The following is an 18,809-nucleotide window of genomic DNA, read 5'->3' as shown; positions in this document are numbered from 1 at the left end:
GAAAACCTACAATTACTACACAAGTCTTCGTGGAGCGCATGGCACTCTTTTTGGTGGGGAGCGCACCTCCCTTTTATAGTGATGGATGAAATGCTGCTCAATTACAAGATTTTTATTTCCTCTTAGCTTATTGTCCCATGCATAAAGGTGTAGAGAACATGGGTCTCATTGCTGAATTCCTCCAAAGAATGAATTTCCCTGAGGGTATCAAGGTCACATATGAGTGTTGCAATGGATTTGAAAAAGAAAGTGGCTCTGACATTGTGCTGACTCCATCATTATGTTTTGTTTAGTTCTCCTATGGTGAATTGGAAATTAAATTATAGAACCTTACTGACACCTAGTGGACAGTGTTTAGGTATTTAATTTGGTCAGTCAAGCAGAACACTTGTTCAGCTGAATACTTGGTGTCTTAGACTGTCCTCCAGATACGTTTGTTCCCTGAACACTATTTGTCTTCAAGTTCATTTTATTAATTATTATTTCAGTATTGTGGAATATTTTAGGAGAGAAGTTTTACGTTTCCCAACTGAAATTTAACGCTACATTGTAAGATAATTGGGAGTTATTGGTTTGCTATAGTCTAAATGTTTTCTGTAACTTGTCTGTGGTTGATGTGTACTTTTCCGCTTTGTTAGAGTTCTACAAAAAAGAAAAAAAAAAAGAACAAACCAGAAAATAGTTGCAAAATAAAACAAGAAAACTATCAAGAACTGGATTATTTTAAGCTCAAGTGTTAGCGAGCTGCCTAGCTCACTAACATCATGAGTGCAGCATATACATCATAACCTGCATTGATGGGAATTGGACTGAGCCAGATCTAATCTGCAAGAGTGAGTCCTTGAATATGAAAGTTATTTTAACCTAAGCTGTTGGTCATTTGTCAAAATGTGTCTTGCTAATATATATAAGTGGAGATTAGCAGTTTTGAATAATAGATTGCATAATAGATGATTACTAAGAACTAAACCTCTAAACAAATGGATGGTGGATGAATGTCAGTTGTAGATAAAGTGTGTTGTTCATGCCAAATTAAAATTAGCTTCATGTTGCATATGTAGAATATATCAAAATGCAGAAGACATGAACTCAGGAGGATTGCAGCTGAATCCTTTGTCACAGAATAGACGACAGTAGGCAAAATTACAACAAAAAAGTACTTCATTTACTCCTGCAAAAAAACAATGTATAGAAAACAAGAATATTTTTGCATAGTTTCACATTTTTACTTTGTGATGAGGAAAATATATATTTCTATAAAAGTTTATTAAAAAGAATGTGTCCTCTTTAGATATTTCCTTACCATACCACAATATTGAGTTGGGTTGTGAGGATAGCAGTGGGAAGTCCCAGATTTCTCTCTCTCCAGAACCTGGGCCAGCTCCTCTGTCGGAATCCCAAGGCGTTCCCAGGCCAGCCGACATAGTCCCTCCAGCACATTATGAGTCTCCCTATGGTTCCCCACTGAGTAGGACATGTCCATAACACTCACAAGGGAGGCATCCTAGCTAGTCTTCTCAATGTGGAGAAGCAGCGGCTGTAGTCTGAGTCCCTCCTGGAGGACCAAACTTCTCACCCTATTTCTAAGTGGAAGCCCAGACACCTTGTGGAGAAAATTCATTTTGTGTTCGTAATCTCATTCTTTTGGTCATTACCCAAAGCTCGTGATTATAGATAAGGGTAGGAACGTAAGTAGACTGGTAAATTAAGAACTTCGACTTTTGACTCAGTTCTCTCTTCACGACAAGAGACCAGTACTGTGCCCATTTCGCTGTAGAAGTTGCACTGATTGGCCTATTGATCAATTTTTCCTTCATTTGTGGGATCCCAAGATACTTAGACTCCTCCACTTGGGGTAGGAACCCTTCAGTGATCCTGAGAAGGCACTCTAACCTTTTCTGGCTCAAGGGCATGGCCTCGGATTTGGAGGCACTGATTATCATCCTAACCGCTTCACACTCGGCTGCAAACCACTCCAGTCAAAACTTAACAGCCTGATGAAGCCCATAGGACTACATCATCTGCAGACACACAATCATAAGGACACCAAAACAACCCCCCTAAATGTCTTAACTGGATTTACAGATTCTTTTCATGAAAGTTATGAACAGAATATGCAACAGTGGACAAATAAACCTTGGACTCATTTTCTCATCGGATATGAACCCACCATCCTATTATCATGTGGAGCATGCTTTGACACAGATCACAAAAGACTGTGTCACAGGGCCTGGTATGCCATACTCCCAGAGTACCTCACACAGGGAATGACACCGTTGAATGCCTTCTCCAAGTTGTCAAATGACATGTAAATCACACTCTGTAGTCCCTCTTGCACAGGTGATGAGTCCATAGAAAGGGGGACCCACATGTCCTCTCTGGGCTTTTCCTGGCCAGGATATATAGATGAAAGTCCAGGCAAAAGTTTTATATATATATATATATAAACCTGTCTTGATTATGCCATCAGCTGAATTCTTAAAGATTAATTAACTTGATTTGCCTTTTTTTCTTATTTGATTCTTGATTGTAAGAATTTTTGACTCTAAGAAGCACATACCTCCCCTTAAATCTCTACAGCAAAAACATAAAATCCTACAAATCCAAGGGTGTATTCGAAACAAAGTGAAATACAAATGTCCAAAATTCCACTCAGGACATTGGAGACACAATGTCATTAAGCATGTAAATTGCTTCGTGGTTAGGATTCTTGTGAAAGTCGTTTGTTTGAATTAGTGAATTCCAAAACAGTAATTTATGTTGGGAAACCAAGACTTTTATTTTGAAAATTTTCAACCTCACCTCATTTCCCTCTAGTAACTTAAAAAATGAATTGACTTCAATGGAAGGAGAATCATTTCCACCGTGAGGAGCGTCTCTACACACCACATTTCCATGACTAAAGTTGGACTGATGTAGAGGCAGCTTCATCCGGATGGTTTGTATTTCCTTCCACATCTATGAAGGGTTTAGTTGACATCGGCAGACAGAGAAAACTCCTTATCCTGTGCCTATTTATCGGGAACGTTGCAGGTCAGTACGTCACCGGCCAAACCGGCTTCAAAGATATAATATTGTACTAATTTTTGTTGTCACATATAAAAACATATTACGTTTTGTTTGATGCCAGGGCCACTTTGACTAATAAGAAAACTTTTATTTAAAAATAACCTTAACTTTAACAACTACCCGTCTAGCATTAAACGTTATGACAACGTCCACTTAACGTTGTCATAACGACGCAGAGCGTCAAATCAACAGCAAACGTCCATCAGACATTTATTAAGATTTGACAAAACATTTGCTGGACGTTCGCAGTTCGTCATATGATCTATAATGTCTACCGAGTCAAAAGTACTGATAAAAACATATTTTTCAACTTATATTGTAGAATCATGTTAAAATAACCAAAGTCACAATAACAGCTTTGTTTTTATGTGTGTGTGTCTTTGTGTCATTTTTCTTCATTTTCGGTTCGTCCTAGCTGATTGTCCCATACCTGAACATGGAGATTTCACAGTTCTCACAGAGGAATCCATTCTAAAACAGCATTTCCCTGATGGTACTGTGATCACACATGAGTGCAGACTTGGATATGAGAAAGTAAGTGGCACTGGGAAGATGACTTGCGTCAATGGGAAGTGGACCGAGCTAGACATCAAGTGCAGGCGTGAGTCCTGTCTAACTTGCAATTTACATCTGACAAAAACAGTTATCCAACATGCTTTACATTGTCATCTTCACTCAAGATAATATCACACTGATGACTGTTGTTCCTTGTTGTTTTTGTTGTTTCTTTTTATCAAAGGGAAAGACTGTGGTCCCCCTGTACCACAACCACACATGATATTTAACCTCAGGCAAGGGACTCTGTATGGTGCAAAGGCATATATAACCTGTGAAAAAGGGTATATATGATTCCAAATATGTAAACTATATAATCTGCTTCAATTTCATTGTTTTATCTCAGAAAATCAAGTTTATGCTCTGACTTTCAGTAACTCCATTAAGGTTTACTTTACACTTAATAGTTTGGTAGACTAAGTTCAATTGTGGTGTAGAAAATATAGTCAGTTACCGTAATTGTTTTCAGCTCTAGTTTGGTTTTCCGTTAAGCTTTTTTATATGTAGTATTTTATTTCCGCCACTAGGTGGCTCCTCAATCAAATTTTGTTCATAAATCTGAGTACTGAGTCGTTTTTGATATCAACGCAGACTTCGTTTATTACCTTTTTCTAGTGTGTGTGGAAATTAACTGAGTTGAAATGAAGCCTCAATGTAAATTGACACTGGAAGGCTCTTCAGCCTCACCTGCATCATCCAGTCACTGTGTCACATTCATAAGTCAGGAGCCTGTCAGCATCGAACAATGCCCCGTCACAGCCAATCACGATCAAGCTTCCTTGTATAAGGACCGTGATCCAAGGCAACGCCCGCTTTCCAGCCATGCTCAACCCACCTCCGCCCCTTCTCCACCTCAAAGCCTCCGACTCCTTCAGGCTTCCATCCTTTCCATCCGACCTCCCGCAGCAGAGTACGGTGATTTGAGATGAAAACATCTCAAATCAGCATTTCAAATGCTTATCTAAGCTTATTGCAATTCGCAGCACAATGTCTTTTGCTGGTGTACGAGCTCTAAAGAACTTTAAGTGATGTATTAATAGGATTATGTCTCACGCCATTAAACTGCTGCATGAGGGAATCAAATTGAAATCATTGAAATGTTTCAGGGGTGCAAGATAGACACTTGAACCCTCTATAAGCCTGCCTGGATAAGCAGATATAGACGATGGATGTGAATATATGCTGTATTTTTAAACAGAACTTTCTCTTATTTAAAAAGAAGATTATAGCCTGTGTTATTTTGGGAAGAAAGAAAGCCTATAGCCTAATTAAAGAGGCACAGGGTTGTCTGGATTCTGTCTTCAAACAATGACTGTGTGAATAAACAGAAAACATGAAATTAGTTGCAAAATTTTTTATATTAAATCTTACTGACAAGCTAATATTTTATTTATGATTCATCAGATTCTGTCATTCTCTATGACTTCTTTTGTGTTTATGCAGTTACACGGTCATGGGATGGGGCTACAGAATGTGCTTAGGCACACGGTGGGTTGGACATGGAAATTGTTCCAGTAAGTGTTTGAATTCTTTTTTTTCAACACAGTTGGCCAAAGCATTGTGTACCTGAAACAGAAATTCTCTTTTTCTCATTTTCTCAGTTGTTAATTGTTCCAAACCCACCAAAGTGGAAAATGGTGAACATACATGGAGAACGCGCAAGGCACCACATTATAATCAAAAAATACATTTCTCGTGTCACAAAGGATACACCCTGATTGGGAATAAAACCATTAGGTGTACTCATACTGGCAGATATGATTCTAAGCAACCACAATGCATCGGTAAGTTCTGATGCTTTATTTCAGGCTTCACAGAAGATCTTTTGGCCAAGACAATATACAGTTTGCAAATACATTTGTGAATAATGTAAGCTGTCTTTCAACCACTTGTAAAATTGCTTATTGTCTAGCCCAGGGGTGTCAAACTCAAATACACAGTGGGCCAAAACTTTAAATTGAACAAAGTCGCAGGCCAAGGTTGAACAAATGAATCTTTTAATATGGACCCAAACAAGTTCTAAAATAACAATAAATATTGAACAAGCAAAGCTTATCTAACTTAAAAGTGCAGGTGCGCAAAATTGAGTTACTAATAATAATAAAACATATTATATTAAATAAAACATATTTAATATATAAAATAAAATATTAAATATATTACATAAAATTTAAATAAACATTTAATGCCTCCTTTCTGACGTAAATGTCTAATATTCATTTGAAATTGCCTCGCGGGTCAAATATAATTACACTGCGAGCCAAATTTGGCCCGCGGGCCAGAGTTTGACACCTATGGTCTAGCGTATAATTTCACCACTGCACTGTAGAAAACTGACAATGATTCATCCTGAGTTGGAAACCTAACTAAATGACTGACAGTTAGTTTTCATATATTTTATAAGTCTTAAGTATAGACAAATTATGAACAAAATGATTTATGGCCTTAGCTAGTTTACAATGCATGTTCCCAGATTGGCTATTAACAACGTGTGTGGTCAGTGAAGAAAATATGGAGCAGTCCCCACAAAAGTTTGGAGGACCACAACCAGGTGACAAGACAGGGCTCGAGGCAAATGCGCATTGGCGCAGATGCACACTTGGGCCCAGTTCAAATTGTCAACAATAAACCTAGCTTAGGGAGAATTGTAAGTCGAGCAGTGATTACATAGGGAAGAAAATAGCTGACAATGTGATCTGATGTAATTTATAGGTTATAAAAATTATTAATAGGAAGTATGAAAATGTACAATTACTGCATGAGTCTTCATGGGGGGGCAGGTGGACTTTGTGGCAGGGTGGAGCGCCTGCCAATGGATAATGGGAGGTGAAAAATGCTAATAAATTTCTAGGCTCATGCATATTTTTTTCGCCCTAGCTTTTTGCCCCATACCTGACGTTGGAGTGAACATAATTCTCACAAAAGAATCCCTTCTAAAAAAGGATTTCCCATCAGGTACCGAGCTCAGATATGAGTGCATAATTGGATATAAGAATGTAAATGGAACTGGGATCATGACGTGCGATGATGGGAACTGGACCAAGCCAGATATCATCTGCCGCAGTGAGTCCTGTCTAAATTGCATTTTATATCTAAAAAACACAGTTATCAACACGATTTTCAAGGTCATCTTTGGCTTATTTAGTCCTACACTGATATCTGCTCTTCTTTTTTATTTTTATTTTTGTTGTATTTTTATATCAAAGAGAAAGACTGTGGTCACCTTGAAGCACAGCCACATATGTTATATGACACCAGCCAGGGGACTCTATTTGGTGCAGCGGTTTATGTATCTTGTGTAAAAGGGTATGTATGATTCCAAATATTTAAATTAGATTATCTGCTTCAATGTCATTGTTTTGTCTCAGAAAATCAAGTGTATGCCTTGACTTGCAAGAACTCGAAACAATCTTTTCACACCCGATAGTCTGCTTGGCTCAGTTCAAATGAGGACCAGAATTGCAACATTTGTTCCATTTTAACTGGTGTGGTTCGCGTTCATACTGTACTTTTTTAAACAATTCAAAGTAACTAAAAAACCTTTTCACCCCATTGCCTGTGGTGGCTTTGCAGATCTACTGAACAAATAACATGAAAAGCTGAGAAGACATGAGTGCATCTTTCTTCTTCACAAAATGTAAACAAAATGCGCTTCGAAGATTTCTCTTTTGTTTTTAGAAATAGACCATGAGCCATTTCTTCCTTTTGTTTTGGTTATATTTACCAATTGTGCCTTGCGCCATGGTTCCCTTCTTGCTTTTTTAATGATCACTAGTCCTCTTGCATCCACATACAAATTGTTCCAGATTTCACTTTAATCAAACTGAGTCCTAGATTTTGAGGCAGCTCAGAGTTTGCTTTCTTGGTGTGTCTGGATGTGCATTCACACTTCCCTATTTAAGTAACCATAATTTAGAACATCAACAGCAGTTCATTTGACACAGGAATAGCGATGGAATATTTCTAATTTTGAAACAGTTTGCAAATGTGTTTGTTCCACCTGCGCTGACCCAACACAAACTGGCAACAGCATTGCTAAGTAGAAAACCGGAGAACAGGTACAAGTTCATTAAAATCACCACATATGGAAGTGCAGGCAACTCTGATGTGTTCATTTTTACCATAATACCAACCAACAAGGAATTGTGAAGTCTAAAAAGATGGATATTTCATGTATTTGGTTTGCACCCAAGGCGAACTGTACGAGAATTTGTTTGAAAGCGGAGAACCTAAAAATAATTGTTCCAGATTTCACTTTAATCAAACTGAGACTAAGATTTTGAGGCCAATTTACTGCAAGTCAAGAGACCACCTCAAAAAATTAGTCTCAGTTTGGTTGTTTGGTTCACACCAGGATTTGCATGACTGTATTCACAGTTCCATAAAAGGTCTGGACCAACAGGGGAAACAAACTTTGATCTGTTTAAACCAGACCAAATGTGTTTCGGTGCCCGAAATCATGAGGGACACTAACATGTTCATTGCTGCAATACCAGTATTTATGTAATATTTAGCAATTAAATTTTTGTCAGGATGTGCATCTAGATATGTCCGCACATTTAAAAAAAAAAACAGAGCCAGTAAAATTTGTACAAATATATGTCAAAATAAAATTGAACATTAACTGAGTTGAATTTAGTTATATAATGTTTATCGAACTGTTTATAATTTTTTCAGACTTAAGTTTCATAGAAATTTCTTGCGTTATGAGTTCAATTCAGTGCTTTTATTTAATGTGTGAATATTCAGTAAAGAAAATCTGAGTTAATCACCTGAATTAAGATTCAAATATTTAATATATTATTAAAAATGACTACTTTTTTCACCGTGAGTAAAACATACCTTATGAGGGAGTATGAATGACCTTTTTGCAATGGTTGCTAAAGACAGGTGGAATAGGTTGAAGGACTTTTATTCTATCTCCAGTGCAATTTGCTGATGTTTTATGCAGTTGTTATGTGATTTAGTATTAGAAGAGTTGACATTAAAATGGTTTATAATCAAAATTAATATTTCAGATAAGTCTATTAATAATATTACCTACAATAAAAACATTGTTAAAAATGTATTTTTCATAATTGATTAATCGTTGTGACAGCTGGAGATAGGCACCAGCACCCATCCCGACCTTGATGGGATAAGGGTGTAAGACAAAAATGGATGTATGGATTAATGGTGGTATTATTTGATTTAAGAAAATTGCAATCCACATATTAGTAATCAATTAGTAACTCTTTTCTTGGATTAATTGATAGTGCCACATCCACTACGAGGGGCTTTTTCACTCTCCTAACCTTCCATGAATCTGCTGCATGAAAAAAAAGCAACTTAGGAGCATGCTTTGTTCCTTCCTCCCAGTCTTTATGTAAATCTGATGCAAACATATTTGTAGTCTGAAAAATAACCTAATAGTAGAAGATAGAAGCCTATGTTGACATTTTGTCTGCAGCAAACTGTTAAAATGCAGATATTTAACCAAATTGTATTATTTTGGGTTATTAATTAGCTCTTATAGGTAATCCTTTATTCTTTTGTGAACTGCAGAAGAGGGTTTTTTTGTTTGTTTGTTTGTTTTATGAGTAGTCAGACATTACCTTTCTGTGAGTCAGTTATGTATTACATAATGGCTGTTAAACTAATGGCAGAAATTAGAAACCTGCCAGTAGTCATTTTATTTTGCAGAAATATATAAAGATTTATTCTTTATTTGCCAGTTTATTATTGTTTTGGTTTAATAATTAGCTTTTTTCCTTCACTTTATGACATTGAGCAACATGTGTCATGTTATGTCTCACTCCATTACAATGCTGCATGAGAGAAGCAAATTAACAGAACTATCCTGATTCTTTCTATCTATGTAAAATGGTGCAACAAATGCAGCATGGAGAGATGTGCATCTATTCTGTGCAATTTTACTTTAAAGCAAAACAAAAGTTTGTCTTTCATAAAAAAAGATAATATAGCCATCGCTATTTTGAGAAAAAATATAGCCTGCTATCTCCTTAAAGGTTGGGTTTTTGCATCCCATCAGCAAACTATGACTCTGTGTGAAAGAGTAAATAGAAAATCTAAAATTAGTAGCATAATCTTTAATTATTGAATGTTATTCACCAGCTGAACTCTTCATGTGGTCAAACAGATACTATCAGTCTTTATGACTTCTTTTGTTTATGCAGTTACCGGCTCAATGGGCCGAGCTCCAGACAGTGCCTTGACACAGGATGGTTTGGAACTTCAATTTGTGAAGGTAAGTGTTGTTCAGTTTAAATTATTCTCTCTTTTTTTTTCAGCTGAAGTATTTTTTTTCCTGAAACAGCAATTTTCTTTTTCTTTTGCCAATTTTTCCAGTTGTTACTTGTTCCAAACCGACCAGAGTGGAAAATGGCAGACATTCTTGGATTAGTGATCTTGAACCAGAATATCGACAAACTATACATTTCACATGCAACACAGAATACACCTTGTTTGGGAATAAAATCATTAGGTGTACTGAAACTGGTGAATATGATTCTGAGCCACCACGATGTGTCCGTAAGTTCTTGTCCTTTTTTTCAGGATCTACAGAAAATATGTTAGCTAAGGTGACTAGATTTCCAAGAATAAATCTGGGGACATTTCTCGCTCAGCTATAAAGAGAAAGCAAATTTATCTAAATAAAATGAAGAAACTGGGACAGTTACAGTTTACATATTTATTCATATGTAAACATTAAAAATAGAACATAAAAGCATGAACATGTCTCTACACACAGTGGTAATATTACTATTAATAATAATAATAATAAAATCAATAGAAAACTAAAACTGGAAATATGGGGGCAAATTGTGTACATACTTTGTAAGCAAGCATGGATGAATAGTTGGTACCCCTCTGTTAATGAAGAAAAAGCCCCCAGTGGTAACTGAAGTAACTTAAAACGGACAAAAGTAGTAAAAAAATGTTTACTGACAAACTTATTTAGATTGCGGCTCAATTAAAATGATGGCGGTTAAAGCTTATTAGCATTTTTGTGTCTGTGATCATAGAGCTGATGTATATTTTGTCTCATCTATCCAAAGGTCTCTGTGATAAATTCCAGCCTCACTTTTTAATGATTTGCTTTCCACCTTGGTCATCTCACATGAAGTCTTCTTTGACCTTGTAGTTCACCTTTACTTTCTAAACTTAGTTGTTCTGGACTTTTAGTAAACATTAATATCATAATTCTCTTGAATTATGATATGATTCAAGAGAATCACAGCCAGGCTGAATGGCTCCAGTCCTGTAGACCTTTAAGTTTCAGAATAATCTGTATAACTGTAGTCATCTTGGTCTGTCATTTTCTTATTCTGCTGAACCTCAATTAAAAACCATGTCTAATTTTGTATTGACTAATTTTCAGTAAATCTTCATTTATCACTTTTGTCAGTTTCAGGTTGTTTCAGTGACACTGTGGGTTTTTCAGTCTTCACCAGAAGATACCAACAACTTTGTCCACTAGTGGATGTTGTGTATGAATGGACACATAAGTGTCCATAAATACGTGAGTGTGTAAAGTTATGTAGTTGATATGTAAGGGCACTGTGTGTGTCTGAGATGAGTGTACTCTGGTCAGAAGGTCCACTAACATGACTTCATGTCTGGATGTGAAAACCCTCCTGGGTCTGAAGAGCCATCAGCCACATGATCAGGCAGACGTCTGGATGAAATAAGAGCAGAAAAGATTATGTGAAAAACTGAAAAACACCATAAGAATAGTAAAGAGAAACACTTAAAATGCAAGATATAAGATATTAAATATGTTTATATTTCATATTTCTCCTCAGCTTTGTCAGTTTTCGCATTTTCCTCATTCATTCAGTTCTATCAGAATATTTCCTCCTGTCTCATCTTTTATCAGTCTGCCAGTAAACTAAAACAAAATCATCTCAAACTCCCCCAAAAACATTTGAACGTATATTACGTACTGAAAATGTACAATTTAAGAAATAAAATTAGATTTGTTTTCTTTTAGAATTTGGTTACTTTGAGATGAGGAGCTGGATTCTTCCTAGTAAAATCTTAGTATAAATATTAACCTTTTTCATCAGCTGATGAAATATCAAAAATTCCATATTTAGCCAAAAAGAAATAAAGATGTTTGGACAAACAGAAGAGATGATCTCTCCATCCTCATCAGTTTCAGTTCAGGCTCATCTTCATTCAATTTTCTTGTCACTGAGTAATTCCATTTTTTGTGATAAACTTTACATGTATAAATAACCAGTTAATTCCAAAACATCTTCCTTTTACAATGAGATTATTTTAACCATCCTGTTACTATTTCTCTCCTTCTGGCTAATTCTGTATCTGTTCATTGTGCTCTCGTCTTGTTGTGTTTGTTAATAAAGGTTTAGTTTTATTTTACTGTGAACAAAATGACGGCAAGTTCAAACAACTTGCAGTTCAAACAAAACGCGTTGTTTCACACGTACCGTATCAGGTCAGCTGCTCAAAACTGGAGCTTCTTCTTCCAGCTTGTTGTCTTTTCTGACAGCGCACACTGCTTTTCTTCATTTTTATTGGCGGTTGGCTATGATGCTCTTCTTCTCTGTAACGTTAACAGTAGTGCGAGCAGCTACCGTAACTGCCGTAGCTGCGCGTAACATGCTCACTTGCGCTTTCTACTTCCTGCCGAGCCGGTGGAAAAGGGGCAATGGAATTTCCCGCTACCGTAATAACAAACTTTTTTTTTTTTTCTCGTTCAAAAAAAATACTAAAATTGTGGAGTTTTCCGGGGACGGCTTCAGCCGGGGAAACGTCACCTAAAACGGGGACTGTCCCCGGAAAGGGACGTCTGGTCACCCTAATGTTAGCTAAGACAATATTCAAACAGGTTGCAAATGCATTTGTGAATAAAGTAAACCGTGTTTCCACTAATTTGTAAAATAACTTATTGTCCAGCCTATCATTTCACCACTGTATAACACTGACAATGATCCATCCTGAGATGGAAACCTAACAGTATCACGACTAATGGTTATTTTTAATTTATTTCATAGGTTATTGTCAAATGTCATTCAGTTTCTAACGTGATCAAAAAAAAGTAAACCATGCTTTTGTTTTTGTTTTTTTTTTGAATGGGGACAAGTGTTAAATATAAACAAATTATGGACACTATAATATTTATAGCTTTAGTTGCTATAAATGTTGGCCCAGATGTGCCATTAACAACATATTTTTCCATAAAAGAAACACTTACTTTTGTTCTTGCAGTGAAATTGTAAAAGGAAAAGTTTGAATCTTTTGTTGCAATATTTTCAATGATGTGCCGAAAACCCCCACTCCAAAAAAAATATCCCGTGGTTTGTGATTGTATATATAATAGAGCTAAAAATCCCAACCACAATTCAAAGTGTATACAATACAAGCATAATCCAAGCAGTGATTATTATTGTGCTTATATCATACTTTGTGACAAAATCACTGAAAATGTATATTTATATTAAATTTTATGAAAATTATTGTCCCCTCTTTTGACAATGAGCATTAAATATATACTCCCTGACAGCTTGGCTATAAATATCTAAAAAAAAAAAAAAAAAGCAACACATTGTAACATGATCAAAGTAATTTTAAGAACGGATGACAATACAAAGACAAAAAAAGTGGCTGGTAAAAAAGTCAATGAAATGTTTTCTTCACCAGCCACTGTGAGCAATGGAGAACATGCTAAACTTCCTTCCCTGATTTATATATTAAAGACAACTACAAAGCTCAACCACAAATCAATGTATGTACAATAAAAGCACAAATCTCATCATAGTTTATTATTGTGTTTATATTATACTTTGTGACACATTCATTAGAGGATAATAATATACACTCTATTTCCAGCCTTTTGTAGATTTCACACCGAACTAATAAGAAACATCAAATATACTTTGAGACTCCCAGACAACATGTCTATGAAGAACTAAATAAGCAACATATTATGACTTGTTCTAAGTTATTTTAAGATGAGATGACAACATCTCTGATATTTATCAATCTGGAAAAATTTGTCAAGCTATTTCTGTAGCTTTTAGGTTCCTGATAAGCACAATGAGAGCCACTTAGCATGGAATGAGGTAAGAAAACAGTGGCTTGTGAAATGTTTGTGTCGACAATGAAAAGTTTTCTTTGCCAGCCCATGTGGCCAGTTAAAAAAAAAAAAAAAAAAATCCATCCCTGATTCTTCAGAAATGAATCCTCAGAGAGGGTTCATAGAAATGCTGGTAAAGATCAACCTGCTCTGTAATCATACAATGAGTTGAAATGCAACCATACAATTTGAGTGAAAGATGGTGCATGCAGAGCAATCCCTACAAATATGTGTAGGTCCCCAAGCAGGTTCAAATTGTCAACAATAAACCTAGCTTTAGAAGAACTGAAAGCAGAGGAGTGATCACAAAGGGAAGGAAATGGTTGACAACATGATCTGAAGTTATTTAGTTGAACAAAATTAATAACATTAAGAATGAAAATCTACAATTACTATATAAGTCGTTATGGGGCCTTGGTGGTCTTGTTAGTAGGCTGCAGCATCAATGTTGGGTAATGGCAGATGAAATGCTGCTCAACTACAAGGCTCATGCAAGATTTATATTTTTTTCCTAGGTAATTGCCCCATACCTAAAAGTGTGGAGAACATGGTTCTCACGAATGAATCCCTCCTAAGAGAGAATTTCCCAGATGGTACCAAAGTTACATATGAGTGCGCCAATGGATTTGAAAAAGAAAGTGGCTCTGAGATCATAACCTGCATTGATGGGACTTGGACTGAGCCAGATCTAATCTGCAAGAGTGAGTCCTTGAATATGAAAGTTATTTTACCCTAACCTGTTGATCATTTGTCAAAATGTGTCTTGCTGGTAAAAGTGGAGATTAGCAGTTTTGAATAAGAGATTGCAACATAAATGGTTACTAAGAACTACACCTAAAAAACAAATGGATGGTGGATGAATGACAGTTGTAGATAAAGTGTGTTGTTCATGCCAAATTAAAATTAGCTTCATGTTGCATATTTAGAATATGTTAAAATGCAGAAGACATGAACTCAGGAGGATTGCAGCTGAATCCTTTGTCACAGAATAGACCACAAAAGGCAAAATTACAACAAAAAGTATTTCATTTATTCCTGCAACAAAACAATGCATAGAATGTGTAAACATATTTTTGCATAGATTCACATTTTTACTTTTTTTTTTGTGACACATTCACTGGAGGGTAAAATATATTTATGTAAAGTTCTATGGAAAATAATTTCCTTACCACATCTTTGTATTGAGTCGGGTCGTGAGGATAACATTGTCAGTAGGGAGTCCCAGATGTCTCTCTCCCAGCAACTTGGGCCAGCTCCTCTGTTGGAATCCCAAGATGTTCCCAGGCCAGCCGACATAGTCCCTCCAGCAGGTTCTGAGTCTCCCTATGGTTCCCCCATGAGTAGGACGTGATTCTGTGAACTACTCAAAATATGTCTTTGAAATTCCAAGAACAACAGTATTGATTTGTGAAAAATAAGAAATGGTCGAAAATTCTGGGGGCACCTATGTATTTTATTCAAATTTGGAAATAAACGAGAATGATGCTAACTTTGTCATTTAAAGGCTAAAAAATATCATCTGATGAAAATATTACTACAACCAGTGCATCAACATTCACCTCATTAAGTTGTATCAAAAGTTTTCTTCAAAAAACTTTAAAATGTATTTTTAAATGAAGTTGGAAAGCAAATTTTTCTTTTTTTTTTTTGTATCACAATCAAGGGAATTTTCTGTGTTCCTCAGCAGTAAATAAATTATAGATTTCTCAGACGATGCAGAAGTTGAAAACTTCTACATTGATCACTGGTCTGGAGACGACCTTGGTGAGTCACTGCATTACGAAATAATCACACAAGTAATGTGGCATGTTTGGAGAATCATAAGTGAATGTTTCTCTAAAGCAGGAGTAATTTTTTATTAGTTTTCTGAAGAATTGTGCATATTGAACTATGTTGATGTTTTCTTCATAAAGACATAATTGAATCATTGCTGTAATTTTGTAAATCCATTTTCTACACTGTTTTGAACTTGCAGACCAGAGTATTTTGAAATCTAAAAATTAGAGCAACATCTTTAGTTTTGCTCTTAATCTAAAGAGCAAAACTTTAGATTAAGAGCAATCTAATCTAAAGTTAGGTTTTAACCTAAGAGGGTTAAAACCCAATCCTTTTAGGTTGGGTTTTAACATTCTTTTATCTTTGCAGGAAATACAACTTTTTTAACTCCGGTGGTGATATTTGCGGCAGGTAACATAAATTAAAGTGTCTCTTTGAAATAAATATTATCATTTTCTGTGGCTGAAATGCAAAAATATCAAAACATCTATTCTTTCTTTCATTTCCTTCACAGTTGGCTGTTCACTTGGATTTATTTTCAACATCTTTTGTGTGTGGAACCAATGGTGAGAGATTGTATTTTAAACTTACAAACAACTGGATATCTTTATATACAGCTCTGAAACAAAGAAAAAAGAAACCAATGGACTGACCCCCACTGAAAACCTTATCAATATTCCACCACATATTGATTTCTGCACTTTTCCTGTGCTAAAACATAACTATTGTTGTTTCTAAATGAACATGAACTTGATTTCTTTGCATTAGTTGAGGACTGAAAGCACTGCATTTTTTATTATCATTATTATTTTTTTTATTTTTATTTATTTATTTTTATTTTATTTATTTTGACCTTATCTAATTTTCTGCAAATAAATACTGTCTTTCTGCTTGGAATTTCAAAGAAATGTTGTCAGTAGTTCATAAAATAAAAGAACAATGTTTATTTTACTCAAACATGTAAAAAAGTAAAATCAGAGAGATTGATCATTTTAAGTGATCTCTTAATTTTTACCAGTGCTGTATACATATATTTAAGCTTTTCATCTTGCTCCTTTTCTCTCCCTTCAACTTCTGCATGTTTACATGTAAATACACGGTAAAGTTGAACACTTTGATTCCATTCCATGTTAAATTAACTGAAAATCCCTGAAACAATGTACAAGCATTCATCTTCAAGGGTTTTATTGTGTTTGTTAGTTTTTAATAACAGAGTAATGTAAAAACACTTAGGAAGGTTAACCTATTTAAAAGGCAGCCTTAATTTTGTCTAAATTTACTGGTATTTTTTTTATTCAAAAATATTTTTATTAAAATGATTAACCTTTAATTCCATGGAATGCTAGTTACGTATGCATTAATTAGTTAACTTTTAATTTAAAAAAAATGAACTGTCCAATAATTCTTACACAAATTTCTTAATTGATGACACTATAGTTCATATCATCCTGGAGAAGAGCTGACGCCAGAGCTATTACAGTTTCACCCTCTTTAAGTATCCTTCTTCATTCAGGTATCCATTTCATGTACTTTTTGACCCAAGACCATCAGAATACCAAACAATCCTGTTTAAACTGTTTTAACTTCTTCATTTTTCTTCTTGTAATTTTCTGTGTGAATCATTAAGTATAAATATGATTTTCATTTTGAAGCAAGAAGAAATAGCTCTTGATCCGATTGTCATTTTTTCCCACCACAATCAAAATGCAACTCTGATTAAACAGTCAGTCCTTGGTTTCTTATCTGTTTCTTTCTCAGTTGGAACTGGACCCAGCTGTTGGGACATTTACTACAGATGAAGGACTGCTGAACTCTGAGCGCCTTACCAAGTCTTGGATAAAACAAGCAGGCTCCCTTTTCTCAACTTATATTTGTTTTCACTTCAAAAGAAGAAAACAAAACATCATGAAGGGTATTGTATTGTTTCAAAGTTTAATTTTTAGATGCATGTTTTCTTAACAGTTTCATTGGCTGTAGTGGCCTTTAGGGGAGATCAGTTAAACAGGAAAGTCAGTAATGAGAGAAGGGGAAGATATGCTGCACAGGCAAAGAGAACATTTTTATAATTATTCTGACTTAATTACTAAAACATGGAAAATACTTTATTTCACTTAATCTCTTTTATTTCTACTAAATGTGTTGTAAACACTTTTTCTACTTATGTTCTAAATTATTTCACTCATTGACAAAAGTGTAGCTTAAATGTTTTCAAAAATATTACGCCTGCGAGTTTCCAGGTTTTTCTATTATGTGATGTTTTATCAGGACTGACATATAATCCAAGTTGTTGAGGAATGATACAGTGGGTTTAATACAGTTTACAGTTAGCATTGGAGGATAGTGAAGAAGATTCTTTCTTTTCATGATTGTTTACTGTGGGTTTTTAGTCTGGTATGCAGAATATTAACAAACCATTTTATTGAGAAAGATTACAAATCATCTTTAAAATGAAATATTTTCTGATGAAAAAACAATAGCAAAAGAAATAATTTATATTTGACAATGAAAGAATGTGTCTACAATGTATCTATTCATGCATATGTGAAGATAAAGATGTGCATCGCACAATAAATCCCTTTTATAAGGTGACATTGCTGGACAAAACATAGAAGTCTACGTTGACTGATATATATCATGTTATAAATTGTAAGTTGTTTTTTTTTTCTTTGTAATGTAATAATTACCGGAACAGAAAGGGATCAATTTATATTATGTTAATGCTGGACCAAAAATGTGGAAGCTCCCATTACAAAAAGGTATGATACTGAATGACAGCCAGCAAGGTCCGACCTAAGGCATAAGCAAACTAAGCAGCTGCTTAGGGCCCCAGGGCCACAAAGGGGCCCCCTCAGTGGAATTTATTATTATTATTATTATTATTATTATTATTATTATTATTATTATTATTATTATTATTATTATTATTATTATTATTATTTTGTAATAATATCAATGTCATTATAGTATCAAAAACACACAATGTCACTATGAACTGATTTGTTCTTAGAATAATGTATATTTGATCATATATCTTGAAATTATTATTTTATGGATAAAAAGAGAAAAAAAATGCTCTTGGGTGCCCCTGATACTTGCGGTAGGTACCGCACGATTCGCCGGTAACATTCGCTGCCTTGGAATGTACAGAGCGCATCCAAACGTCCAAAGCTCTGGCCAGAAGTTAAATATGCAAAACTATGTCTCAAAAAAGTACTTATTCTTCTGGGAGGGAGACAAGAAAGAGGAAGAGTAGAAAAAGAAATCAAGATAAAGGTTTGTTTTAATGAGCCTTGGTAATGTAATGTAA

The 18,809-nt window shown here is 35.1% G+C and overlaps 1 protein-coding gene across 10 annotated transcripts; it reads left to right on the top strand.

Annotated features, from left to right (window-relative positions):
• The first annotated feature begins 2,802 nt into the window (after positions 1-2,802).
• On the top strand, positions 2,803-17,363 carry LOC129372624 (complement factor H-like). Of its 10 annotated transcripts, none has more exons than XM_055050030.1 (14): positions 2,803-3,033; positions 3,485-3,670; positions 3,809-3,908; positions 5,068-5,138; positions 5,226-5,408; positions 6,580-6,687; positions 6,831-6,930; positions 9,801-9,871; positions 9,973-10,155; positions 14,242-14,427; positions 15,872-15,913; positions 16,017-16,068; positions 16,940-17,015; positions 17,261-17,329. In XM_055050030.1, exons 1-13 carry the CDS (start codon positions 2,961-2,963, stop codon positions 16,995-16,997), a joined length of 1,413 nt encoding a protein of 470 aa, XP_054906005.1. In that variant the 5' UTR covers positions 2,803-2,960; the 3' UTR covers positions 16,998-17,015; positions 17,261-17,329. The 10 variants fall into 10 exon arrangements, with proteins under 10 accessions (XP_054906005.1, XP_054906003.1, XP_054906009.1 ...); XM_055050028.1 differs by having other exon boundaries at positions 6,502-6,687; positions 17,261-17,324; XM_055050034.1 differs by lacking the exon at positions 9,973-10,155 and having other exon boundaries at positions 6,502-6,687; positions 17,261-17,320.
• The last annotated feature ends 1,446 nt before the right edge of the window (positions 17,364-18,809 follow it).

Source organism: Poeciliopsis prolifica, unplaced genomic scaffold (assembly GCF_027474105.1).
Source record: "Poeciliopsis prolifica strain line A6 unplaced genomic scaffold, Auburn_PproV2 SCAFFOLD030, whole genome shotgun sequence".
In the NCBI taxonomy this organism is placed as follows: Eukaryota; Metazoa; Chordata; class Actinopteri; order Cyprinodontiformes; family Poeciliidae; genus Poeciliopsis; species Poeciliopsis prolifica.
Note: the sequence above shows the minus strand (reverse complement) of the source record. Positions and strands in the feature narration are given on the sequence as shown.